Raw genomic sequence first — 20,114 nt, 5'->3', positions numbered from 1 at the left:
GGAAGTAGATATGCAAGATATGACTGAGACAGTAACATGTTCCTAATCAGTTACATTCTAAAATAATAGGAGATTAAAAAAAAAAAAAAAAAAAACCAAGATATATGAAAACTCATTTAGATGCTGATATATGAACCATGTAAATAAATTTCATTTAAAAAAAAAAAAAAAAGCAGCTGAATTAGACAGTGTCTTGTGCACATTTATTCCCATACCTGGACTTCTACCTTGGTACTGTATTGTCCAAACTGGACTCAAATTGATTCTGTACTTTCCAAAACTAAACTTTCCTTTTAATATGACAAAAGTAACTTTCTTCCTCCCTTGCTTTTTCATGTACAAATACACACTTATGATTAAGTCACTAAGAATCCTTTTTCTTACTTCTGTCAGAAATCTGTACACAGCTGATAATTGCCAGTTACCAAGTTTGTGGATGGAAGAAAGAACTATTGCTTGCTAAGACAGTTACCACAGAACTTCTTAATCTTAATTATTTATTAATTGTTTAAAAGGATGCTGCCTTGCAAATCCTACAGCTACAGGCAGTAAATACACTTTGTGCTAAAAGAGAAGTAAGAGAATGCACTGACAGGTTTAGAATCCTGATGTGTGCTTAAATACTTCAAAAGCAAAACATTATTGTAAGCAGTCATTTTCAGGAAAAATGAAGGAGCTCAATTCCATCAGAGTTCTGCAGTTTAAACAGACTGCCAGCCTTGCTGGGAAACAGCCTAGAAAGCACACTTATCAGTAAAGTACAAGGATCCCACTTTTTTTTCCCCTGTGTTCCTTCAGTATACAAACATTATAGGATTGCCAAAATAGTGTTTTCTGTGCCCTGTAGGCTTCATATTCCAATGATCAGGAACTTTTCTGTTTTTAACATTAATTGATGTGCACTGTGAGATACAGAGAAACCAAAGGACAGGGGCATGCAGAAAAGGGAATGAAAAGTATAAGAGCACATCAATAGCCAGACCAGCTCTTTATATTTTACAACGATGATCAAGAGTACTGTAAATGCAAAACTGTGGCTCTCTATTAAATTCACTAATTTATTTTTCCTTCTGCATTTATAGTAGGAATATGCAATCTGTAATCAAAGATGACACTAGAGGTGCACGTGTGCTTACAAATTATGTTGGCAGCCTTCTTCTTTGGCACTTGTTTTCCTTCTCAAAATGTTCCATGTTAAATTTTAATATGACAGTTTTTATATTGATAGTATTTCAGCTTTCTTGATTTCATCATAAATATCATGAAATTGGCTTTTGCTTTTTATTTTCAGATTCTAAACTTGATGTTTTTCTTAGAACAGAAATCATTTAGTCCTGTTGTTACCATCAATATTTTTAAGCTTTCCTATGCAGAGGCTGAAGGAGCCAGAAGACATGTAAAGAGTAGCAATGTATTTATGTCCCATGATTTTGAAGCCAATCTCATTTAGAGCCTAGTCAGGGGCTGTGAATATTCACTCTTATTGATTGACTATGACCATGCAAACTGACCAGGCCAAATTTTTTCCATAAACTAATTCAGGCTATGTGTTATTTCAAAAACAAAGAAAAATAATCTTGTCTTGATTAAGGGCTTGGGGGAACTGACATGCAATGACACCTGTAATAGGCAAGACAACATCTTCATTAAAATAATTTTTAAAAAACCCACAACACACACAAACCCACACACCACAAACAAGCCAATCATGCCTTAACTGTGCAATTCACAAAATAATGGAACCCAATTTCAGCAATTGGATCTTTTTAAATCTTTGGTAACTAGATTACAGAGCCTGGTTTAGTAATTAACTAGGGATCAACTAATTAATCCTTTAATCATCTCTTGAACAAGCTAAGCGGACTGAGCTCTGTAGGCATTTTTCAACCCTTTGATGAGTTCCTCTGACTCCCGTCTGAATCTACTGCATAGTAGCAATATTTCTGCAACTAAAAACCCAAAATGAAGAAAAAACCTTACAATTAACTAATGAATATAAAATGCATTTTTAATGCTGACTTGAGAGTCCTGTGCTTGAATATTCCATGATCATACTTGCCTGTTTTCAACTGTGAGTCTAGGCTCTGGTTTTGCCTAGTAATTCTATAAAATAAAGCAACCTGGAAATGAACAACAGGCATTTTCTAGAGAAATGGTGTTGTGCAGACACTTGCTTGTAAACCTATCAGTATCTACTGCCTGTACCCTTAGGCTGGGATTTGATTAACTTGTTATCACCCCTCCACATTACACAACTGAAGAAATGGGCAACAAAAAAATATAAGTATACAGGCCTCTTCTTGGCAAGAATAACATTTCCAGACACTCTCAGTCTCCAAGCTGAGACTATCATGTCGATGTGTAAGAAAAATGTCAGCAAGAAAACAGATTTCAGCAGTTGGAATACATTTAAATGATAAAAAAAAAATGTTTTTCTGCAGCTGCATAAAGTGATGATTTTGGCTGGTTTGAATTAGACAAAATGGAAACAGGATTCATCCCAGAGCTCTGTCTTCCCCATTCCTATGGGCAGACGCTGCATTAGTGGCCAGAATAAGATGCCACAAGCCCTTTTACTTGGGCCTTTAACTGTAATTAATCAGCATACAAAAATATATTCTATGCATTGTAGCACTACATATCATGTAACTGAAGGTCCTTTAGTTTTACTGCTCTCACTAACTACTCCGGTTAGTTTGCTTTTTCCAGAAGAGCATCATTGCCTGACCTCTTTGCAACCATACTGGGGTTTTTTTCCCCCCTCCTTAACAATTCTGGAAGGGACTATTTTACAGACAGGCTCTGTTACATAAATATTAGCACTTGTACAAAAAAAAAAAAATATTGTTTGGTAGCTTTTGAAGTTTCAAGCACTTCCCAAATATTTTCAAAATACCACATATTAATCATTTCACAATCGTTCAAATACTGTCTAGGAAGTTTTGTTATTTTGTAAACCCTAATTTAAGACGCAACTGCACAATTTTTGGCTTCTCAAGATTCACAAGTCTGAATCATAACATTGATCAGAAGCTGACATATTAATTGCTTCTCTTACCAGCCCAACCTATCCAAATGAATTCTCCTTCCATTTGTGATTACACAATATCCTTGCATGAATTACCACAATTGCCAGCCTGGAATGTATTATGAAGAAAGCATTCAATGTATTTTTAGCTGTCTTTTAGTATAGTTAAAACAAGGAAGAGGAACCAGATGATGAAATCAGGCAGCTCTCTACAGACCAAGGACAAGCACATTGTAGACATTGTTCAGAAACTTTGGTGCTTTCTTATTTTTCTTTTATTACTGGCTTGAGAAAAATAAAGAGATGGGTGCTGCATAATCACAGTAAAATTGCAAAATTCTGCTGTCTAATCAGAGGGAATCAGCAAAAAGAAAATTAGTAAGCATGCATCTGAGTTAAGTTTGCATTCAACATTTTTAGACCTAAGCCCATCACTCCTAATATCTAATGTAGCTATTTTGTTAATTCTATGTGCTATCCAGCACCTATGACAAATAGCCAGGAGAGCAGAAATTTTCATGTACTTCATTCCTTCTAAATATCATCCGAAAACTCTCAGCATCTGCGTATACAGTCATATACAGCTAGAATTATTCCCAGAAGCTTCAGAGCATAAATCTAGTAAAATATTCCCCTCCCATCTCCCCTGTATCTTTCACTTCTAGCTCTCAGAAAAAATAGACTGCAACTTGTGATGATGTGAGATCTGTTCAACTGAATTGGAGAGTCCAGAAAATAATTCATAAGAATAAATATATTCTGCCATAATCTATGTATTCTATGGCAGAATTCATGCAAGTTTAATACGCAAATCATTGACCATATTGCATATTGCTAAATTGCCATAGAACAAAAGGTATTACAAAACTGTCATATTTTCACAGCATTCTTCCACTTAAATATCAGTCTAATTGCAAACTGGAAAACACACACAGAACAGGTAGTTAACCAACATCTCCATTTTAAAATCATGGAAGTTCCTAATTTATGTTTGGCCAGTGCAACAATGAAATAAAGCAGCTCTTTTCTTACCCTTGTTATACATATTGGTTGGTACTTGGACATCACTCAGACTGATGTTCACAGGCAAGTTATTGAAGTGGTCATTTGGCACTAGAATGAACTCCTTCCCCAGCTCCAGATAGTTTCCTTCTTCATCTCGTTCATTTATGAGCACAGCATTGAAGTATTCATACTGCAACAGAAACCCACATTCAGTATTTACATTCAGCATAAAAATGGAGTTTGAATATTTCTGCATATCTATCAATCCATTGATTAATGTTTACATGTATCTCCAAGTAGAAGAGAAGAACAAGGCACATTTATAATCTCTCACGTTCCCTCTATACTCCTAGTGCAGGTACATTTCTGAAACCAGATTTATCAATACATTTCAAGAAAATCCAATGTTACCTCAGATCTCTGTCTGCCCTGAAAATGTCAAGGGCAGTTCAAACAAACATTCTGAACATAAAGAATGTATGTACTATTTTTAATACAAAGCCTTCTACATTTAAATAATTCCCTGGATAATTATTAGTGATGATGTCTCTGTTTAGCTTATTTCCATCAGTTCAAGCAGTGGTATCAGTGCTGGACTTTGGCCTTGACAAAATAAAAGTGGTTTTACTTCACAGGAATATTAACTAAAGCTGGTGTTGTTTACCCGATGTGTACCGCCTGACATTTCTTAGAGAAAACTACTTGCTTTATGCTGAATTTTACACGTGTATGTCATAGTAGGTTTGTAAAATTATGCATACTTTAATATGGACACATAAACTTAGCAGTGACTTATTTTGAACAAGAAATTGTCTGTATGTTACAGATTCCCAAGGAGTATTTGGCCTATTTTTTACAGAACTATAACTAGATAAGCAAAAGTAATTTAGATAAAAATATTGATTTCTTTATGACCTAGTTTAACCAGAAATTCTATCAAGCTTTGAAGACAACAAGCAACGAAGACTACTTTTTAACCTCTTAAATAACCTCAACCCTTGGCAAATTTGTGATGCGTTTCTTAATTGAAAGAGACCAAAGCTTAGTGTGCTTGAAGAATTTAATTAATTTAAATCCAAGTCTCTGCCCTAACTATCCACTTGAGAGTAAATCAATATAAATATTTAGACATAAATCTATGCATTCATAGATCATAAATATCTATACAATCTGTAAAAGGATAAATATATTATACCATTTACAAAGCTAAAACAGACCAGCAAGTACAAAAACTTAAAAGGCTTTTTACAAGCACTGGAAAAAGAAAAACACAGTAGTCTTTTGGTCTGGTGTTTTGGTTTGGTTTTGATTTTTTTTTTATTCCCTAGGAGCTACAGACAAAAAAAAAAATAAAATAAAAAAGTAGATATATAATTTGTCTAAAGCTGTATTTTCTTTAACTAATTAATTCCAAAAGTTATTAGAATTATCCAACACCCATTTGAGGGATGTCACTGTTACAGATTTGATTCTTCTCATATCAAAACCAAAAGGATAAAGAAACGTGATCATTTCCAAGAAACACCAGTTCTGATTCTATTTGGGAGAAACCTTTTCTGTCCCTGCTTACTATCCAGGTTTATCACGAACCATTAACTGCATGGCGTGCCTGCCGCCCACATGTGACAGCAGTTATTTCAGTTCACCCTTTCTGCAAAAGCCAGAGACAGTTGGCAGAAGACTTAAAGCCCAACTCGTATTTCCCATCTTAGTGAGAAACAATATTCCTTCCAACGTTAAGCCATACACTAATGACTGTTGTAAAATGCAATCCCACTCCAATTCCAAGCAAGGAAGAAGTAAGATGTGTAACTTTTCCATGATAGTATCTAAGTTGGTAAGAAACGCTGACATTCTAACCCTGGGAGTACAGTGATACATAGCATCGCATATTTCATGCTCCTTTCTTGCCAACCACCTTTCTCTTTGTGCCCCCTGGACAGCTAAGTTCCAGCAGGGTGAAGATGATTGTCTCATCTTGTTTCCAAATCACTTGTTTTCTTGTACTTAAAGACACAGTTCTGTTGTTTTGTTGTTTTTTTTTTTTAAACTGTTGAGCATGACATCTCATCCACCATGGCTGGAGCTCCAGACAAGCCATCGTGTTGCTTTCATGACACTTCTTGGCTTTGCAGGTCTCATCAGTATTGTCACAGAGACATCAAAAAGGTTTTGGTTTTTGTTTTCTTGTTAACGCCACCATTGAAAGCATTCACATGCAAACTCCAAATTTTAACACAAAAGTTTTATTTACATATTACACTTTAAGCAAAAGTTACATTTCAGTATGTAGCAGCAAATGTATTCAGCAAATACATTTGGGGATAAATGATTCTGTAGTAAGATAAATAGGAATATACTGTTTCCCTTTAATGGAATTTAAGTTATTAATAATGGAACAATTTCTACAATAATTCACAGACAGGCTTAGTGATTTCAGGGGTGTAAGTCTACCTTGCCTATGGGTTTTATAATACTCTGGAAATGGTAGGAAAAATGGACAAAACTCAAACAAAAATGTCAGAATATATATGGCAATCACCTCTAAAAGAACATTATTTCCTTTCATGCAGTGAGCTATTCCATTTTTCAAAGGAGTTAATTAGTAGACATCCTCCTTCATCATGTTCTGTAAGTAGCAAGGTGAGCCACGTATTAAAATTGGCTATATTCGAAATCAACGAAACAACTGATTTCACAATTAAGTGTATTTAGGACTGATTGTTTCTTTCCTTGATTTTGTATTCACTGATTTATTGGTCTGAGTTTGTATTTTCTCTTTTTAATACCAAAAATGTATCTACAATACTATTTATGTGGGGTTTTTTGTTTGGTTTGTTTGGTTTTTTAAAGCAAATGGTAGCATAAAATAGTTATTATGGTATTACAGATAATTAATATTTTCCTGTTTTTTTTTTTTTTTTTCTTTTTGATTTAGGGTGTTTGGTTTGTTGGGTGGATTTTTCCAGTGAGAAGCAAAAATAACATATATAAGCCACTCCTCCAAGTTCTAAGGATTAAAAATCAGGTAATATACACAGCTCAAAAATATTCAAAAAGATCATCATTTAAGCAGAGCTGGTACACATTGGCTTCTTTTGGGCACTCTCCTTCCAAGTAAACGATTGACTGTGACAGCTGAAAGGTGGTAGAAGGAAAATTAAAAAGAAAAATTGGAGAAAGAAATATGAAAGTAAATCCACCTGGAATTCTGACACTGCTTTTGAGATGATACCCAAGGGAAAGAGGATAACGTCCAGTTTGCTGACAACACAAATACTCTACCTGCTACGCTGCAAGAGAAAATTACTTCAATTTAATCTAGTCAATGGAGGTCGATCTTTGATGTAACCTTAACTAGGTGAATTCTTAGTATGCACAATATAACATGCCAAAAGGTTATTAGTCTAATAAATAACAAAATAATTATTCAGGTTGGGAGCACAGTCAGGCTCTACTGTGACTTGGCCAACAGATGAGTTTACACTGACCTTACATACAGACTTGCACGGTGAGTAATGAACTAGAGAAAAAAAACAATCAAAGGAAATCTCCTTCATGTAATCTATTATAAGCATCTCAAGATCTAAACATGAACTTGTATGCCTTTGTGCATTTAAATTTGGTCAAGTAAATATATTGGGCTTTGTTTGTTTCTACATTCCTTAACAGCATCTGCATCATTCCGAATGTTTGATCAACCATTTTGAAAGCCCCCACTGTATCATAATAAAGACTTAGAGGAATTCCATAAAAGTTCAAGGCAAATGGGAATCTCAGCTTTCATGTGACCCTAATGCATTTTAGCCTTGTGAAGAAAGCCTTCCCACTGCAAGCCAGTAGAAACTCAGCAGTATTGTGCTCAATAGAATGACTAGATGATCTCCAGAGGTCCCTTTCAACCACAACCATTCTGTGATTCTTCCTCTGCAAGGAGCTGATTGTATTTGTATTTGAGACATCCCAAAGAATCATATTGCTAATAGTCTGCAGAACCCTGGGCTGCATTAGCATACTGGTAATACAGTAGACAGACTTCTGGGACTGTTAGGAGACTGATCACAAATTTGTTTTACGAATTCATTCAGGCTGACTAGCAAAGGTAAGATTTGTCTTAAAACACCGTAAGTCTCAGCCACAATATAAAGAGTCTGTGCTGTACGATCTCTTAGGATGGCTGCCACAGACATGTTAATGATGATAAAATTCATACAAAAGGTATCATAGAAAAATTGTGGGGAAGTGCAAGGTTTTTGGCATGCAATGTGAACCACAAGAGCAGGTTGCAGAGGAGAGCTGATCTGCAAGGCAAGAAAGAAACTCTGAAGCTATCTGTTCCAGTTTAGCCACTTATTTGGGTAAAATGCCTCAACTAAACAAGCACCTTGATTACAATGGATACTTTGCTGAGACAAGACAGTAATTTAGATATAATACTGAAAAACATTGCACATGTGCCGCATAATTGTAGCACTGTACAAACTGTAGTAGATGAGTGACATTACTTCCATTACATTTATCTTATTGGTAACAAAGATCTTGTGATGCTTAATTTACCAAATATTTGTTAGCATTGTAAACAGCATTTTTATTTAAATGTAAATATTTACTGTGCAATTTAAAAGAAACATAGATTCTGATGCATATTGTCTTTGCAACTGACAGAGCACTTGGCACATAGAGTAAACACATCAGTTGGTTTCATCTTATTTTAAAATGAAGTATGTATTTTAACGGTATGAAACAATGCAAGCTAAAATTTTAGTTTGATATATTTTTCCCATAGTATCAAAATTATTTTTATCAGGACAGCATTAAAAAAGTCCCATTCACAGAGCTATGAGGACTAGGAATATATAAGAACACAAGTTGCACTAAAGGTTCAGCGCTACAGCAATATTTGGGCTACACTGATCATTTTTAACTACATGATAACCATTTTCACAGTGTTTCTGCTGCCATACAGCTCATCTAAAGACAAAGCTGGAGGTCCCTGGAAGACACTAAATCAAAGTAAGTTTATGGCATTTCCATTGAAAATCAAAGTACTAGAGCATCAGAGAGAAAATGAACAAGTAGCAAATAACATTGAAAATGAAGGACAAAGACAAATTCAGCATTAAATAGCACAGACAGCTAGAAAGGAACAATAACTTGAATATTTGTTGAAGTTTCAGTGAGATTAAAAAAAATAAAAATAAAAAAGGAAAAGTTTCTTTTCTCAAGACTCTGACAAGCAGGACACATCACTGAGAGGGCAGAAATTTCATGATATATTTTTAAAAAAGAAAAAAAGTTATCCACTCTGAGGGAGGCTTTCCTACTACAAAACACATTGACAACAGCCTCCGCTCTGGTATTCATGTGTTAACAAAGAGTCAGATGTCTGAATGCGTATTGGTTTTTAAGGCTCAAAAAAGTCTCTTCTGACAGTTGTCCAGTGAGGAGAATTTATGTTTTGAAGCACGTGATTAAAGCTCTCATATTCAAGTGCTTAGTCTGATGTTTAGCGGGTAAGTATAAAAGGTCATAAAAGCAAACTGCCTCAATTCAATAAAAACTGTTCTGAACTTTTAAAAGCTTTTAAAATTGATAAAACTGGCACATCTTGTTGTGAGATATAATCTTCTGATTATTCCCTCAGAGTCCTTACTTACTCCTCCGTAGGAACTTCCAACACTTCCCCTCCCTGCCTCTTTTCTTCATGTCTTTATTCAACAGCAGGGCTCAGAAAGCACCTGGGATCTGCAATGTTGTGATCAGTCCTGTTCTGAGTATGGAAGTAGCACAGAAATGTTACTTGCGTCCTTACAAAAACTACTGCTCTGTTTTCTATACAATCAGATTAAGGTGACCTTTCCTCAGGCTATTCATTCCCTCCCAGTATGATTACTCTATTAAAATTGTCTTAAAACACGATAAATAAATGATACTTTATTACAGTATAAAATCAATTATCCCAGCATGTAAATTGATAACACATCAAGGTCTCAGAGGTGTTGTAAGGATTAACTGATTCACTGAAAGCAGCAAGGAGTAAGTAATTATGATGGTTCATTTTAAATGATCCACTAAGAAAGTCACTTCAGGTCACGTGTTTCAGCTGAAGCCTCATTTTCTTTTACAGATAACTAACTTCAAAAATCTCTATTTTTACATACAAAAGCTCTCAGATTCTTTTCTTTGTCACAAGACTGAACAAAAACTAGTAAAAACAACAAGGAAAGAGAAAAGGTGTCCATAAGGGGCTTTCAGTTTGACATTTCAGACACCTGTATCACAAGCCTTACTGGAGATCTAATGTTTTTGCTGGTCCTGAAATGAAAGTGTACAGTGTGTTCATTTTCATACACATAAAAAACCTGCAGTGAATACTTTCTGCTAAAGAGGAAAACAAATCCTGACTCTGGTGGCACCGTAATTTCTCCCTTCTCCCGATGGATGGATGTTAACAAGGTAACAGTTACACAGAGGAGTAAGTTCAGAGCCAGTTATCAGGCTCCTACAGAGCTGGAGGGAACCACAGAAATTTCTAGAGCAACTTGAATCAAATATTTCATGTCTTAAGTGAATCATCTCATAACCAGAATACAGCAATGGTAGAGTTTGTGCGTTTGTGCAGGTTGAGCATTTCAAAACCACATAATTACCACAAATACCAGAAACCCCATGTTCCAGGCAATGATGTGACACTTCTAATACTGTGAAACAATAAAAAGACAAAAATCCTCAACCTGGAAAACCTACCAATACAGCAGTGTGACCCTTTGAGAAGGCTTATCATCGCCTGCACATATTGCGAGCGAGCACAACGGGAACACTTCTGGGGCTGGGGCAGCCCCTTCCTGGCTGCACCCCAGCCCAGACTGAGCCCACACTGAGCCCCACACCCCATGTTGCTGCTCCCTCCTGACAGACACAGTGGAGAACTCGACACCTAAAGCTTCCAATTCAGAAATATACTAACAGAAGAGGCTTGTTTTTCTCACTAATAAACATGAGAGGTCTGCTGGGTTTCATTTAAACCACACTTTGGAAGAAGCAGCAATTAGCCTAAAACTTTTCACCCCAAAAGGACAAGCTTTGTGCAAGAGCAAAGAAAACAAGGGAAGATTAATAAGCACTTCTGAACTCTTGAGGATGTTAAAACATTTTTTGAACACATTTGTGTCAAGCTTGCCATTGCTTCCCTGCTACAGTAGTGGTGATCTGCCCTTTTCAGACTAGGAAAACTGAGATACAATGTTACACAGTAATAAATTAATACTTTTCAGAGCAGTGAAAGTTCTCACTATGCCTCATTTGCTTTTCAGATTAAAAGTAGTGTCCCATGGTTATGAGTATGACCAAAATGCAGATGCAAAATACCTAAAGCAAAACACATGCTGACAGGTTGTCGGGATGCCTGGGCTGGAGGGACTGCAACATTGCTGCAGCTTTGTGGAGCAGTTAAGATGCAAAAAACCACACTGGAGAAGACTTTCAGCTAGTCTTCTCTTTTAGAGTCTTAAAGACAGAAATATAAATGTAGTTTGATGTATAACACAAATAGCACCTTGGTTTTAAAATACCAAAAGCAAAAATCAAGTATGTGTGATTTTTACAAGGTTAAGTACTGACTTCCACTGGCCATAAAGTTTGGCATATTTCAAACTTGAACAGCATTATGAAGGTACTTGTCACATTTAAAAGGCGCATCAAGTGTAATTTAAAGTTTGTTGTGTTTATACCCTCAGAGTGTTTCTGAAAAAATTTGTCTGTCTCAAGCCAACAATCAATGCATTTCTTCCTTCTGAAGTCTACTAACTCAAATATTCCCAAAACCAGTTTTATGGCTCTGACCTTTTTAAATGAATTATATCATTTGTATATCTTTATACATGCATAAAACCTGCAAGACTTTGTCTTATAATTAATACCATTTCCATTACTAGCTAAAACCACAGGACTCCTTCATTTCTCTTTAAACCCCTGTAGATCATATCAAGCTAGTGAACAAGCAGGATCAACAAATTCTACAAAATAATTCTGTAAAATAATATCCTGTAAAAGAAAATAGCAAAATTATAGAATCTCTTCAAAATCAATGCAGGAATATTTGCTAAAGTTTTCCATCTTACCATAACGTAATCAACTAATGGCATTCAATATAGAACATTAAAAAAACCCACCTCTCCATACAGTTTAAAATGTGGTATAGAAATAGAAAAGCAAACCACTTCACAAATAGATAAGCTGAAAAGTTTTAAAGTGAAATCAGTGCAGTTCCATGCATGTTCAGCTCATCTGACACATTCAGGTTGATGACAACCTCAAGGCTGCTTCTAATTATCAGTGGAAAAGTATCTGACTTCTTTGTGCCTTTTTACAATCATATGCCCTAAGTGCCTCATTCCTACTTCCAAGCAGGAAGAAAAAATATTTCTCAAGCTCTGCATCTTCTCTGTCTCCCATGAGAAACAACCCTAACCCAGAGACTTCACAGTTTCAGGCGTGCATTAATGCTGCTCCGTACTCAGCAAGCACTGGCCTATCTTCTCAATAAGAAATGCTCAGGGACAGTAGACAACCTGTATATAGTACTTTGCTGGGTTGGAGGTTAATAACTATCCCTAATAAAACAGAAAGTAACAGGCAGTTCATATCCAGCAGTCGATAACATTTAAACACTAACTGTGGCTCTGAATGATGAATTAAACATGTACTTTACCAGATATTTTTTCTTCATACCAACAGGGGATAATCAAAATAATTAAATACTGAAAAACTAGAACAGAACAAAATTTCATGGTGCTCACTGCAATCCAAGGTTTGTTTTGTTACTCCCAACCACCCACCACACACACAGGAGGTTAAATATTATTGACTACACAAAGGAAAGCAAAAGAACACGTGCAACATTATAGAATTTATTTGGGAGTAAAGTGAGAGTTAAGCAACTGAATGTATACAAATCCTCTTCAAATGATTAATGACTCTCTCATGCAATATACCAATTTGGTCAGCTAAGCCCACAGTTGAAATAACAAGACCACAATGAAGAGTTAATTTAATAAAAGAAACATATGTCTCCAGAGTCACCCAGCTTGGGAGGGTGGTGAGGGGAAGGACAACGGCATCTATTTTATTCATAATATGCATCTGAAGCATTTAAAAAAATCTCAAAGAAAAAAAATAGTCATGAGAATAATTATCGTACAAAGGGAAGAGGGGAGAGAGAAAAACCCTAAACTTAAGACGATATTTTGCAAACTGTAGTTATGCGCTAATATATTGGAGTATACAAAGAACATACTTTTACATGTCATACTCTAAGTCTTTCCTTAATTTCATTCTACAAGCATGAGTCCTAGATATAGAAACTCAGAATATGCATGAACCAGCTGAGACAGATTTGCCTCAAATACTCACTGATATTTGGCCTGGGAGCCAGGCTAGTGAGGGAGGCAGCAGGGATGGAAAGAGGGGCAAGTTAAGAATTTGAATACTGCAAAGTATCTATGTCTGTAAAATGAACACCTGCATGCTATTCAGTTCCTGAATTTGTGCAATAAGTGAGTGGTACAGTCCAAGAGTAAAGATAATGAAATTTAAAAATGTTCTCTTTATGTTTTCAACTTCTAACCATTTCACACATCAAGCAAGGACAGGCTAACAATAATAAATATAACAGTTGCAATAAAGGAAGATGTTACATAAACTGAACTTGTCAGAGCAACATCGTGAAACTATCTGGTGTCTGTACAATTATTTCTTCACTATATTAAAGTTTTGGATACTCATGGAACAATTTACTAATGTGCCTGCTAACCTGTAGACCGTGTTGCTATTGTACTCCTGCACATAACTTCAGAGTTACGGTTCAGAAACGTTACCATTTTCCCTGTTCTGCCTGTAATTTATGTAACATTTTTATCTATTCTGAATTCAAACAGATAAACACTTTTAGAAAATACAATCAGGCAAATCAAGGCAACCAAAGGAAAAAATCTAGTTTGAAACCATCTGGGTGATGGGGTAACTGGTAGTTCTATGAATTATCCACCCCACAATCCAGCTTGCTTCCCAGTCATGTTTACAAGCATTAGAAGTGCAGGCTAAAGAGGTGGGAGAGATAACATCTTCCAAAGACTCTAAAGAATCCAAGAAACATTCCTTCAAAAGGGCCTTATGTGAAGGGGTCCAGTGAGAACTAGGGAAGTCACTAGTGGACAGTGGTGAGTCCAGCCTGGGTACAGGATGTTCTGATGCATTTCGCTCAAGTCAGCAGGAAAGATCACGCGCGCAGAGGCCCCTCAGTCATCTAAACAAATTTAAAACCATTTTGCAGCTCTCTTTAGTTACTCTCTCTAAACATCCTAATTTCCTATTTCCCTACTCCCTTCCTGTCTATGGTAAAGAATAAATTGAAAACAACACGGCATGAGAGGGAATACAGTATCATTCAGTCACAAATGAGTCTGAGATGCTCATCTAGTAAAAAACATGAAGAGCCCTTCATTCCCACCAGATGTTTATCTGAGATTCTGCATCTTTTGTTACCAGAACATCATATGTTTAAGGACACACATACAGTTGTTAGGGTTTGGGGTTTTTTTTTGTTTGCTTGTGTTTTCTTAATTGTCAATATCCTCTTAGTGGAAAATGTGATATACAGATATATAAATTCCCCTGCATGTGTCTACATTGAAAGAGAAGAGCTGAATGTAAAAGATTATATAAGTTGTTAATTATGATTTGCAGGAAAGTCCTACATTGTTTTTAAACATTTATTGTAGAAACAAAGATTACTGCAAATGTAAGGTACTCCTCTATACAAAACATTCATCAGTTTTGAATATGTTGGCTTGAGCTTATTCCCACAGCTAAAGCAATATTCATCAAAATATAATAATACTTAATGTTTTTAAATTGTTATTTTAATGTTTAATTACTATATTTAATGTACCTTACTTCCACGCTTGCTTCATTTCAAATCTGGGACATAAGTGACATATAGTGTCAAATAGCCTTCCCTGAAAAATACAGGTCATAAGCCATCTAACCACTCCAATTTGACGTTTTGAACAAATGGCTTAACCAACAGGAGAAAGTATTTGAAATAATGAAAAATTTGTGAGGCTGACCCAGAGGTTATTAATTCAGGCTTCCCAGCCATAAGTTTACTACACAGATGACTTACTACATGTGGATTCCAAGGGAGAAATTACACTAGATATTGTTACACCAGCCTTCAACTGCCAGAAAAAGATACTCTCTCCTAAATAAGGTGCCATGAAAGCACTTCATTAAGCAACCAGCTTGTCATTAGCTATTTCATTGAAACTGTATATAGAGTGACTAGACCACACAGGGATCTGAACAACAATATATACAACAGATCATGAAGAAACCCTGAAATGTAATACACTTCTCAGTATATCTGTAGTTTAAACAGAGACCTAACACAGACTTCTAAACTTTAGTGACAAAAGTATTTTCAAAGACAAAAGGGCTTATGCTAATAGATACTTTTCAAAATGTCTAATGTAACACACATCATCTTCAAAAAGAAATACAACATGGATAATTCCTCAGCAAACATTCAGGTCCTTAGAGTACAAATATGAGCTTAGGTTTACCTGAGATATATGCTGATGCTGAAAATTTGCAGAGTTTTTTATAGTAAAGCTGATTGGGAATAATGAAATGACATCCTTGAAATCTCTTCAATTCCTGTTCCGAATATCACTGTATTTAGAAAGAGCTTTACAACAGGAAGACTTATTATTAATACAAGATTATTTTCTAATCAGAAGAATGTCTCTACGTACATGTTTTTATATCCTGTACTTTCACTGCTTTACAAATGACTTGTATATTTGTCAGCATCTTGGGTTCAGTTAGACAGTGACAAGCCCTAAATACTTCAAGAAAATGAGACATTTTCAATTAAAAAAAGATTCTCATCTCTGTTACAGCTATGCAGAGACTTTGAAGTCAATGTGAATGGTGGTTGCTGCAGCTGAGAACAATAGCTGTTGCTTTATCTTGAAACGTATACATGACTAAGGAATTAATCTGATACGATATCACTCTTGTGTAAAGAAGAATTAAGAGGGTTTCCAGCTGCACACTTTAATATCCATTCCTCAAATCCTCTGTATGAGTGTGCCTGAGAAGGTGAAATAATTTTGACTTTTAGTGCTTGTTTGCAGCAGGAGCTCTTAACAGCTTTTGCAGAGTCAGCAGTGGCCAAAGAGCAAATCACCTTTGCACAGTCAGCAGTGGCCAGAGAGCAAATTGCCTTCTGGGCCTTCACTAAGGTCATTTAGAAAGAGATCAGCAGTGCTGACAGTTCAACACCTACACATTCAATACATTTTCCTGTGCTCCCAGCTCAAAGTATTAACACACAACACTGGCATCTTCCAAAGTTCAAGTGTTCAGTTGCATTTTCTCCTAGCTGAGCCTCACAGTAACTACTGAAAGCCAGAGCTTTGTCAGGCAACTATTAACAAGTGGGGAAAAAAGACAGCTCTCAAAATACAGCCAGCCCTCTCCAGTTCTCCATGGAAAGCAGCAAGATTAGCTCACCAGCATTTTTCCTGGTTAGCTCCCCAGGAATTCGTGTTTCTCAGATCTTCAGAGTATTTCCAATTTGTACATTGTATTTGGATGTATTTGTACATCCCATCATATGTTGACCAATGCATTTGTACATCCCATCATATGTTGCCCAATGCTTCAGCAGACCTGCTGAAGAAGTGTATGATGACAACAGGTGAAGAGCTTCACCCTTTCTCTGTTATTCTATTCATTCGTTGTTTCTTTCAACTCTTCCTAAATCTGATCTATATGAAACGCAGATGAAACTGAAGCAGTAAACATATCTATCACTAGGCTGTCAGAAGTAGAAACTTGAGCAAATCAGATAAAATGAGAAACTTACTTTATTTCAGACTCACTGGAGTCTTACCATTTGAGACTCTGCTGTTAACTGCAAATTAGTAGGTTAATGAAGTCCAAGCAAGAACTGTGAAATTCTAAATGTTGTTTCTGAAACTCAAAGTCTTCTGTCCCACTTCAAGACAATAGCAATTTTACTTCAAATTAGAAAAGTCAAGCATATTTACATATTTCCATAGCAAAATCTTGCTGAAAATTATTTTTTTCAATAGATGCTGATGTTCAATCATTTTGTTTAAAAGTGCAGAAAAAAAAAAAAAGCCCCAAATCAACATTTTGTAACTCTCATGGGAGGGATCAATCTTGATTTCTGGGCTGCAAAACAGGAATTATCACATTTGCCATTCTTGCACGACTGCCTGAAAAAAATGCTCCACAGCATTACTAGTCCTCCAAAGCATATCCATATCAACAGATCCTCTATCGTATATATAACTAATATATACCACCAACAATAATGGAGTGGTGAGCTCCAGATTTCCTACCTAAGCACTTAACTGACCATAGTGAAAAAATCCTGTTCAAACTTGCCATTTCTGCATGCAGCACCTGCACCTCATGATCACACTAATTCAAATTTCTATCAGGTTCTCTTCGGATGAAATCTTCACACAGAAGCTTGCATGACACTAATTCAGTGAAGTAAAGAATTTAGTGCTCTCTCCGATTTACTTGTTGAAACAATTTCATCACTGGAGTCAAGCCATAGTTCTATTTTTAGCAGCAACAAAATAACTACCTGCCTGTATCTTAAAGCCTGGAAGAAACTCTTCATTCGGCCTAATGTTTACAGGCAAGCTAATCGGGGCATCAGTAGTTCAGAATGATAAACAATAAGACAACTTCCTAATATACTGCTAATATTTATGAATCTGTCTTGCTTGTGTGGATGCAGGCCAGGAGACATCCCAGAATAGCTAAAAAAACCTTACTTTTTCCATTTACTACCAAGCCAATAGCTTAAGCATCACCATGAGTCACAGAGGTTGACTAGCTGGTGACAATTGTGTTGAAATTATAAACGTCAAAAGGCTGTGATTCACTTAATCAAGCGCCTGTGTTTAATTTACTTATATTAAGCTTCCACATTTCTGAGACATGGTTTCACCAAACTACTTCCCTAGGCGTGTAAATCACCATTGGAGTACAGAAGAGTAAAGCTGCAGAACGTAACTGGGTTTGAATATGACGCACAGCAAACAACTACAAAAGCACATATACGGGTTTGTTGTTAAAGATACTCCAGCCTTGGAAATGTCTTCACATATTTCCACAGTTTATGCAGGAATTTAGAATGTTGCAAGTTTATAATTAGTATTAGATGTGATTAATTCATATTGTGGGAAAATACAGAAAGCACCACAATAGAACTCTATGGATCTCCTTTCTCTCCACGCAAACTGCATCAAGCATATGCCTACTCAACTCTGAACGTACTGCCAGAACCCAATCCTGGGAGCTGGCTTTTTTCTCCTCTGGCTGGAATATTGAATGTTTCATTTTTCAATGTCACACTATTTACCACGCACATATTTTAGTCATATCATTTCACACAGTATGGTTCTGGGGCTGGTTGACTCACAGCTTCTTTGTACCTATTTTCCTTCATTCTCTTTCTCATTTGTTTCTCACAAGGCTGTTTCATGAAGTCTTATTAGCCTATATTTGTAAAATAAGAACAAGCTATTCTCAGTCTTTTGAAAGGTACCTAATACAGAGTTCTGTGAAAAAAAGCTGCAGGTTTCATCTGCATGGCTGGAATCAGGTTTGATTTCTACTCTGGTTCACTCTGAGTTGTGTGTCAGGATCAGATCTAAAAATCTTCAAAGTTTACTTGTAATGCTGAAAACATGAAACTCCAACCTTTTTAGAGTTTGATACAGAACAATAAATCAATCCTCAGATTACTGCAATGGGGCTCAAATTTGCTTGAAGAGTTCTGTGAACTTTAGCAAAAATCTCATGAAAATCTAGCTTTTAATGATACCTCAAGTCCATTAATGCTGGGCATGGTTCCACAAGTTTTAACGTAAGGCTTACAAAGCTTTGGCAAGCACACACTTTCATTGATGTTACTTACCTGCAATAAGCAGGAGTAACACATTCCTATGTATACTCAGTTTCTGAACTTGATGTGTATTTCACCATGTGGAAATTAAAAGAAAGTAAGACAACGGGGGGGGGGGGGGGGAAGTAATATAAGGAATAAAGCATAGGAAAAGAAATTGAGACTTTAGTCCTACTGTACGCAAAATTGCATGTGCTGCCTGAAAGATGTGAAATGGAAAAAAATAAGTGCCTAGGTGACTTAAATATTTCATTCTCAAATCTTCTATTTGGCTTGAAATTTGGTGTGACCTCTGCAGTGTTTAAGCATAACTATACTGTACAACAGAGCCCAGGGTAAACGCTCTCAATTCAGAGGCTTAGAGCTGGAAGCTGTATTACCTTGCCTACACAGTTCTATGCCTGATCTAATGAGCATTATTAGAAGAGCCTATACCATCAGAGACAGCCTTGTACTACACAGACCTTCTGCATTCCAGACTGCAGCTCACAGCCTCCTCATGGCCCTGGGTTTGGCCACATGGATCAACCAGCACCTTACATTGCCTGCATCGCAGAGGATGGTCCAGAAAAACTGCACTCAGGTGTTTCTAATAATTTTACCCAACAGTTAGTTGTAAGGCTACCTTTAAACTGTCCTGGAAACTTAGGAAAAATATGAATAAACAAATTATGATATTATAAGCAGCATATCATAATGCTAAAATTTATTTTATAACATGTTCCTAATTCTAATCACAACTTCCTACTCTGACAATAATTACAGTTACACCGATTTTAATATAAAATAACTCCCTGTTCTCTAATAACTATGTTATTGCTTGTGTTAGCAAAAAAACCCTATAGATCATTGATTATATACATAAGCTCATCAACTATCATATTTGTGTCATTCTGTAGTAAATATTTTTTAACCAGGTTCAACATCTTAGAGGGTGTAAAAACTCCAAAAATAAAATCTAGCTCTTAATCATATTCGTTTGTATTTTTAGCCAATGTTCATCTGACACTTACTGGCCTCTGAGTTATATACCTGCACTAACAGGGGAACAAACCTAGTTGTCCC

General features: G+C 36.1%; 1 protein-coding gene across 1 annotated transcript in view; it reads right to left on the bottom strand.

Moving 5' to 3' along the window:
• The window catches only part of CACNA2D3 (calcium voltage-gated channel auxiliary subunit alpha2delta 3), a gene marked incomplete at its 5' end in the record, with an annotated part of 422,930 nt that overhangs the window by 250,285 nt on the left and 152,531 nt on the right, over positions 1-20,114 (bottom strand). Inside the window, one exon of the mRNA XM_080350552.1 lies at positions 4,061-4,223. Within this exon, the coding sequence (XP_080206678.1) occupies positions 4,061-4,223 (163 nt within the window). The remainder of the gene's footprint in view (positions 1-4,060; positions 4,224-20,114) is intronic.

The sequence above is a fragment of the Nesoenas mayeri genome, assembly GCF_963082525.1.
Source record: "Nesoenas mayeri genome assembly, chromosome: 10".
Classification (NCBI taxonomy): Eukaryota; Metazoa; Chordata; class Aves; order Columbiformes; family Columbidae; genus Nesoenas; species Nesoenas mayeri.
The sequence above is the reverse complement of the archived record's forward strand: the minus strand, read 5'-3'. Positions and strand labels throughout refer to the sequence as shown.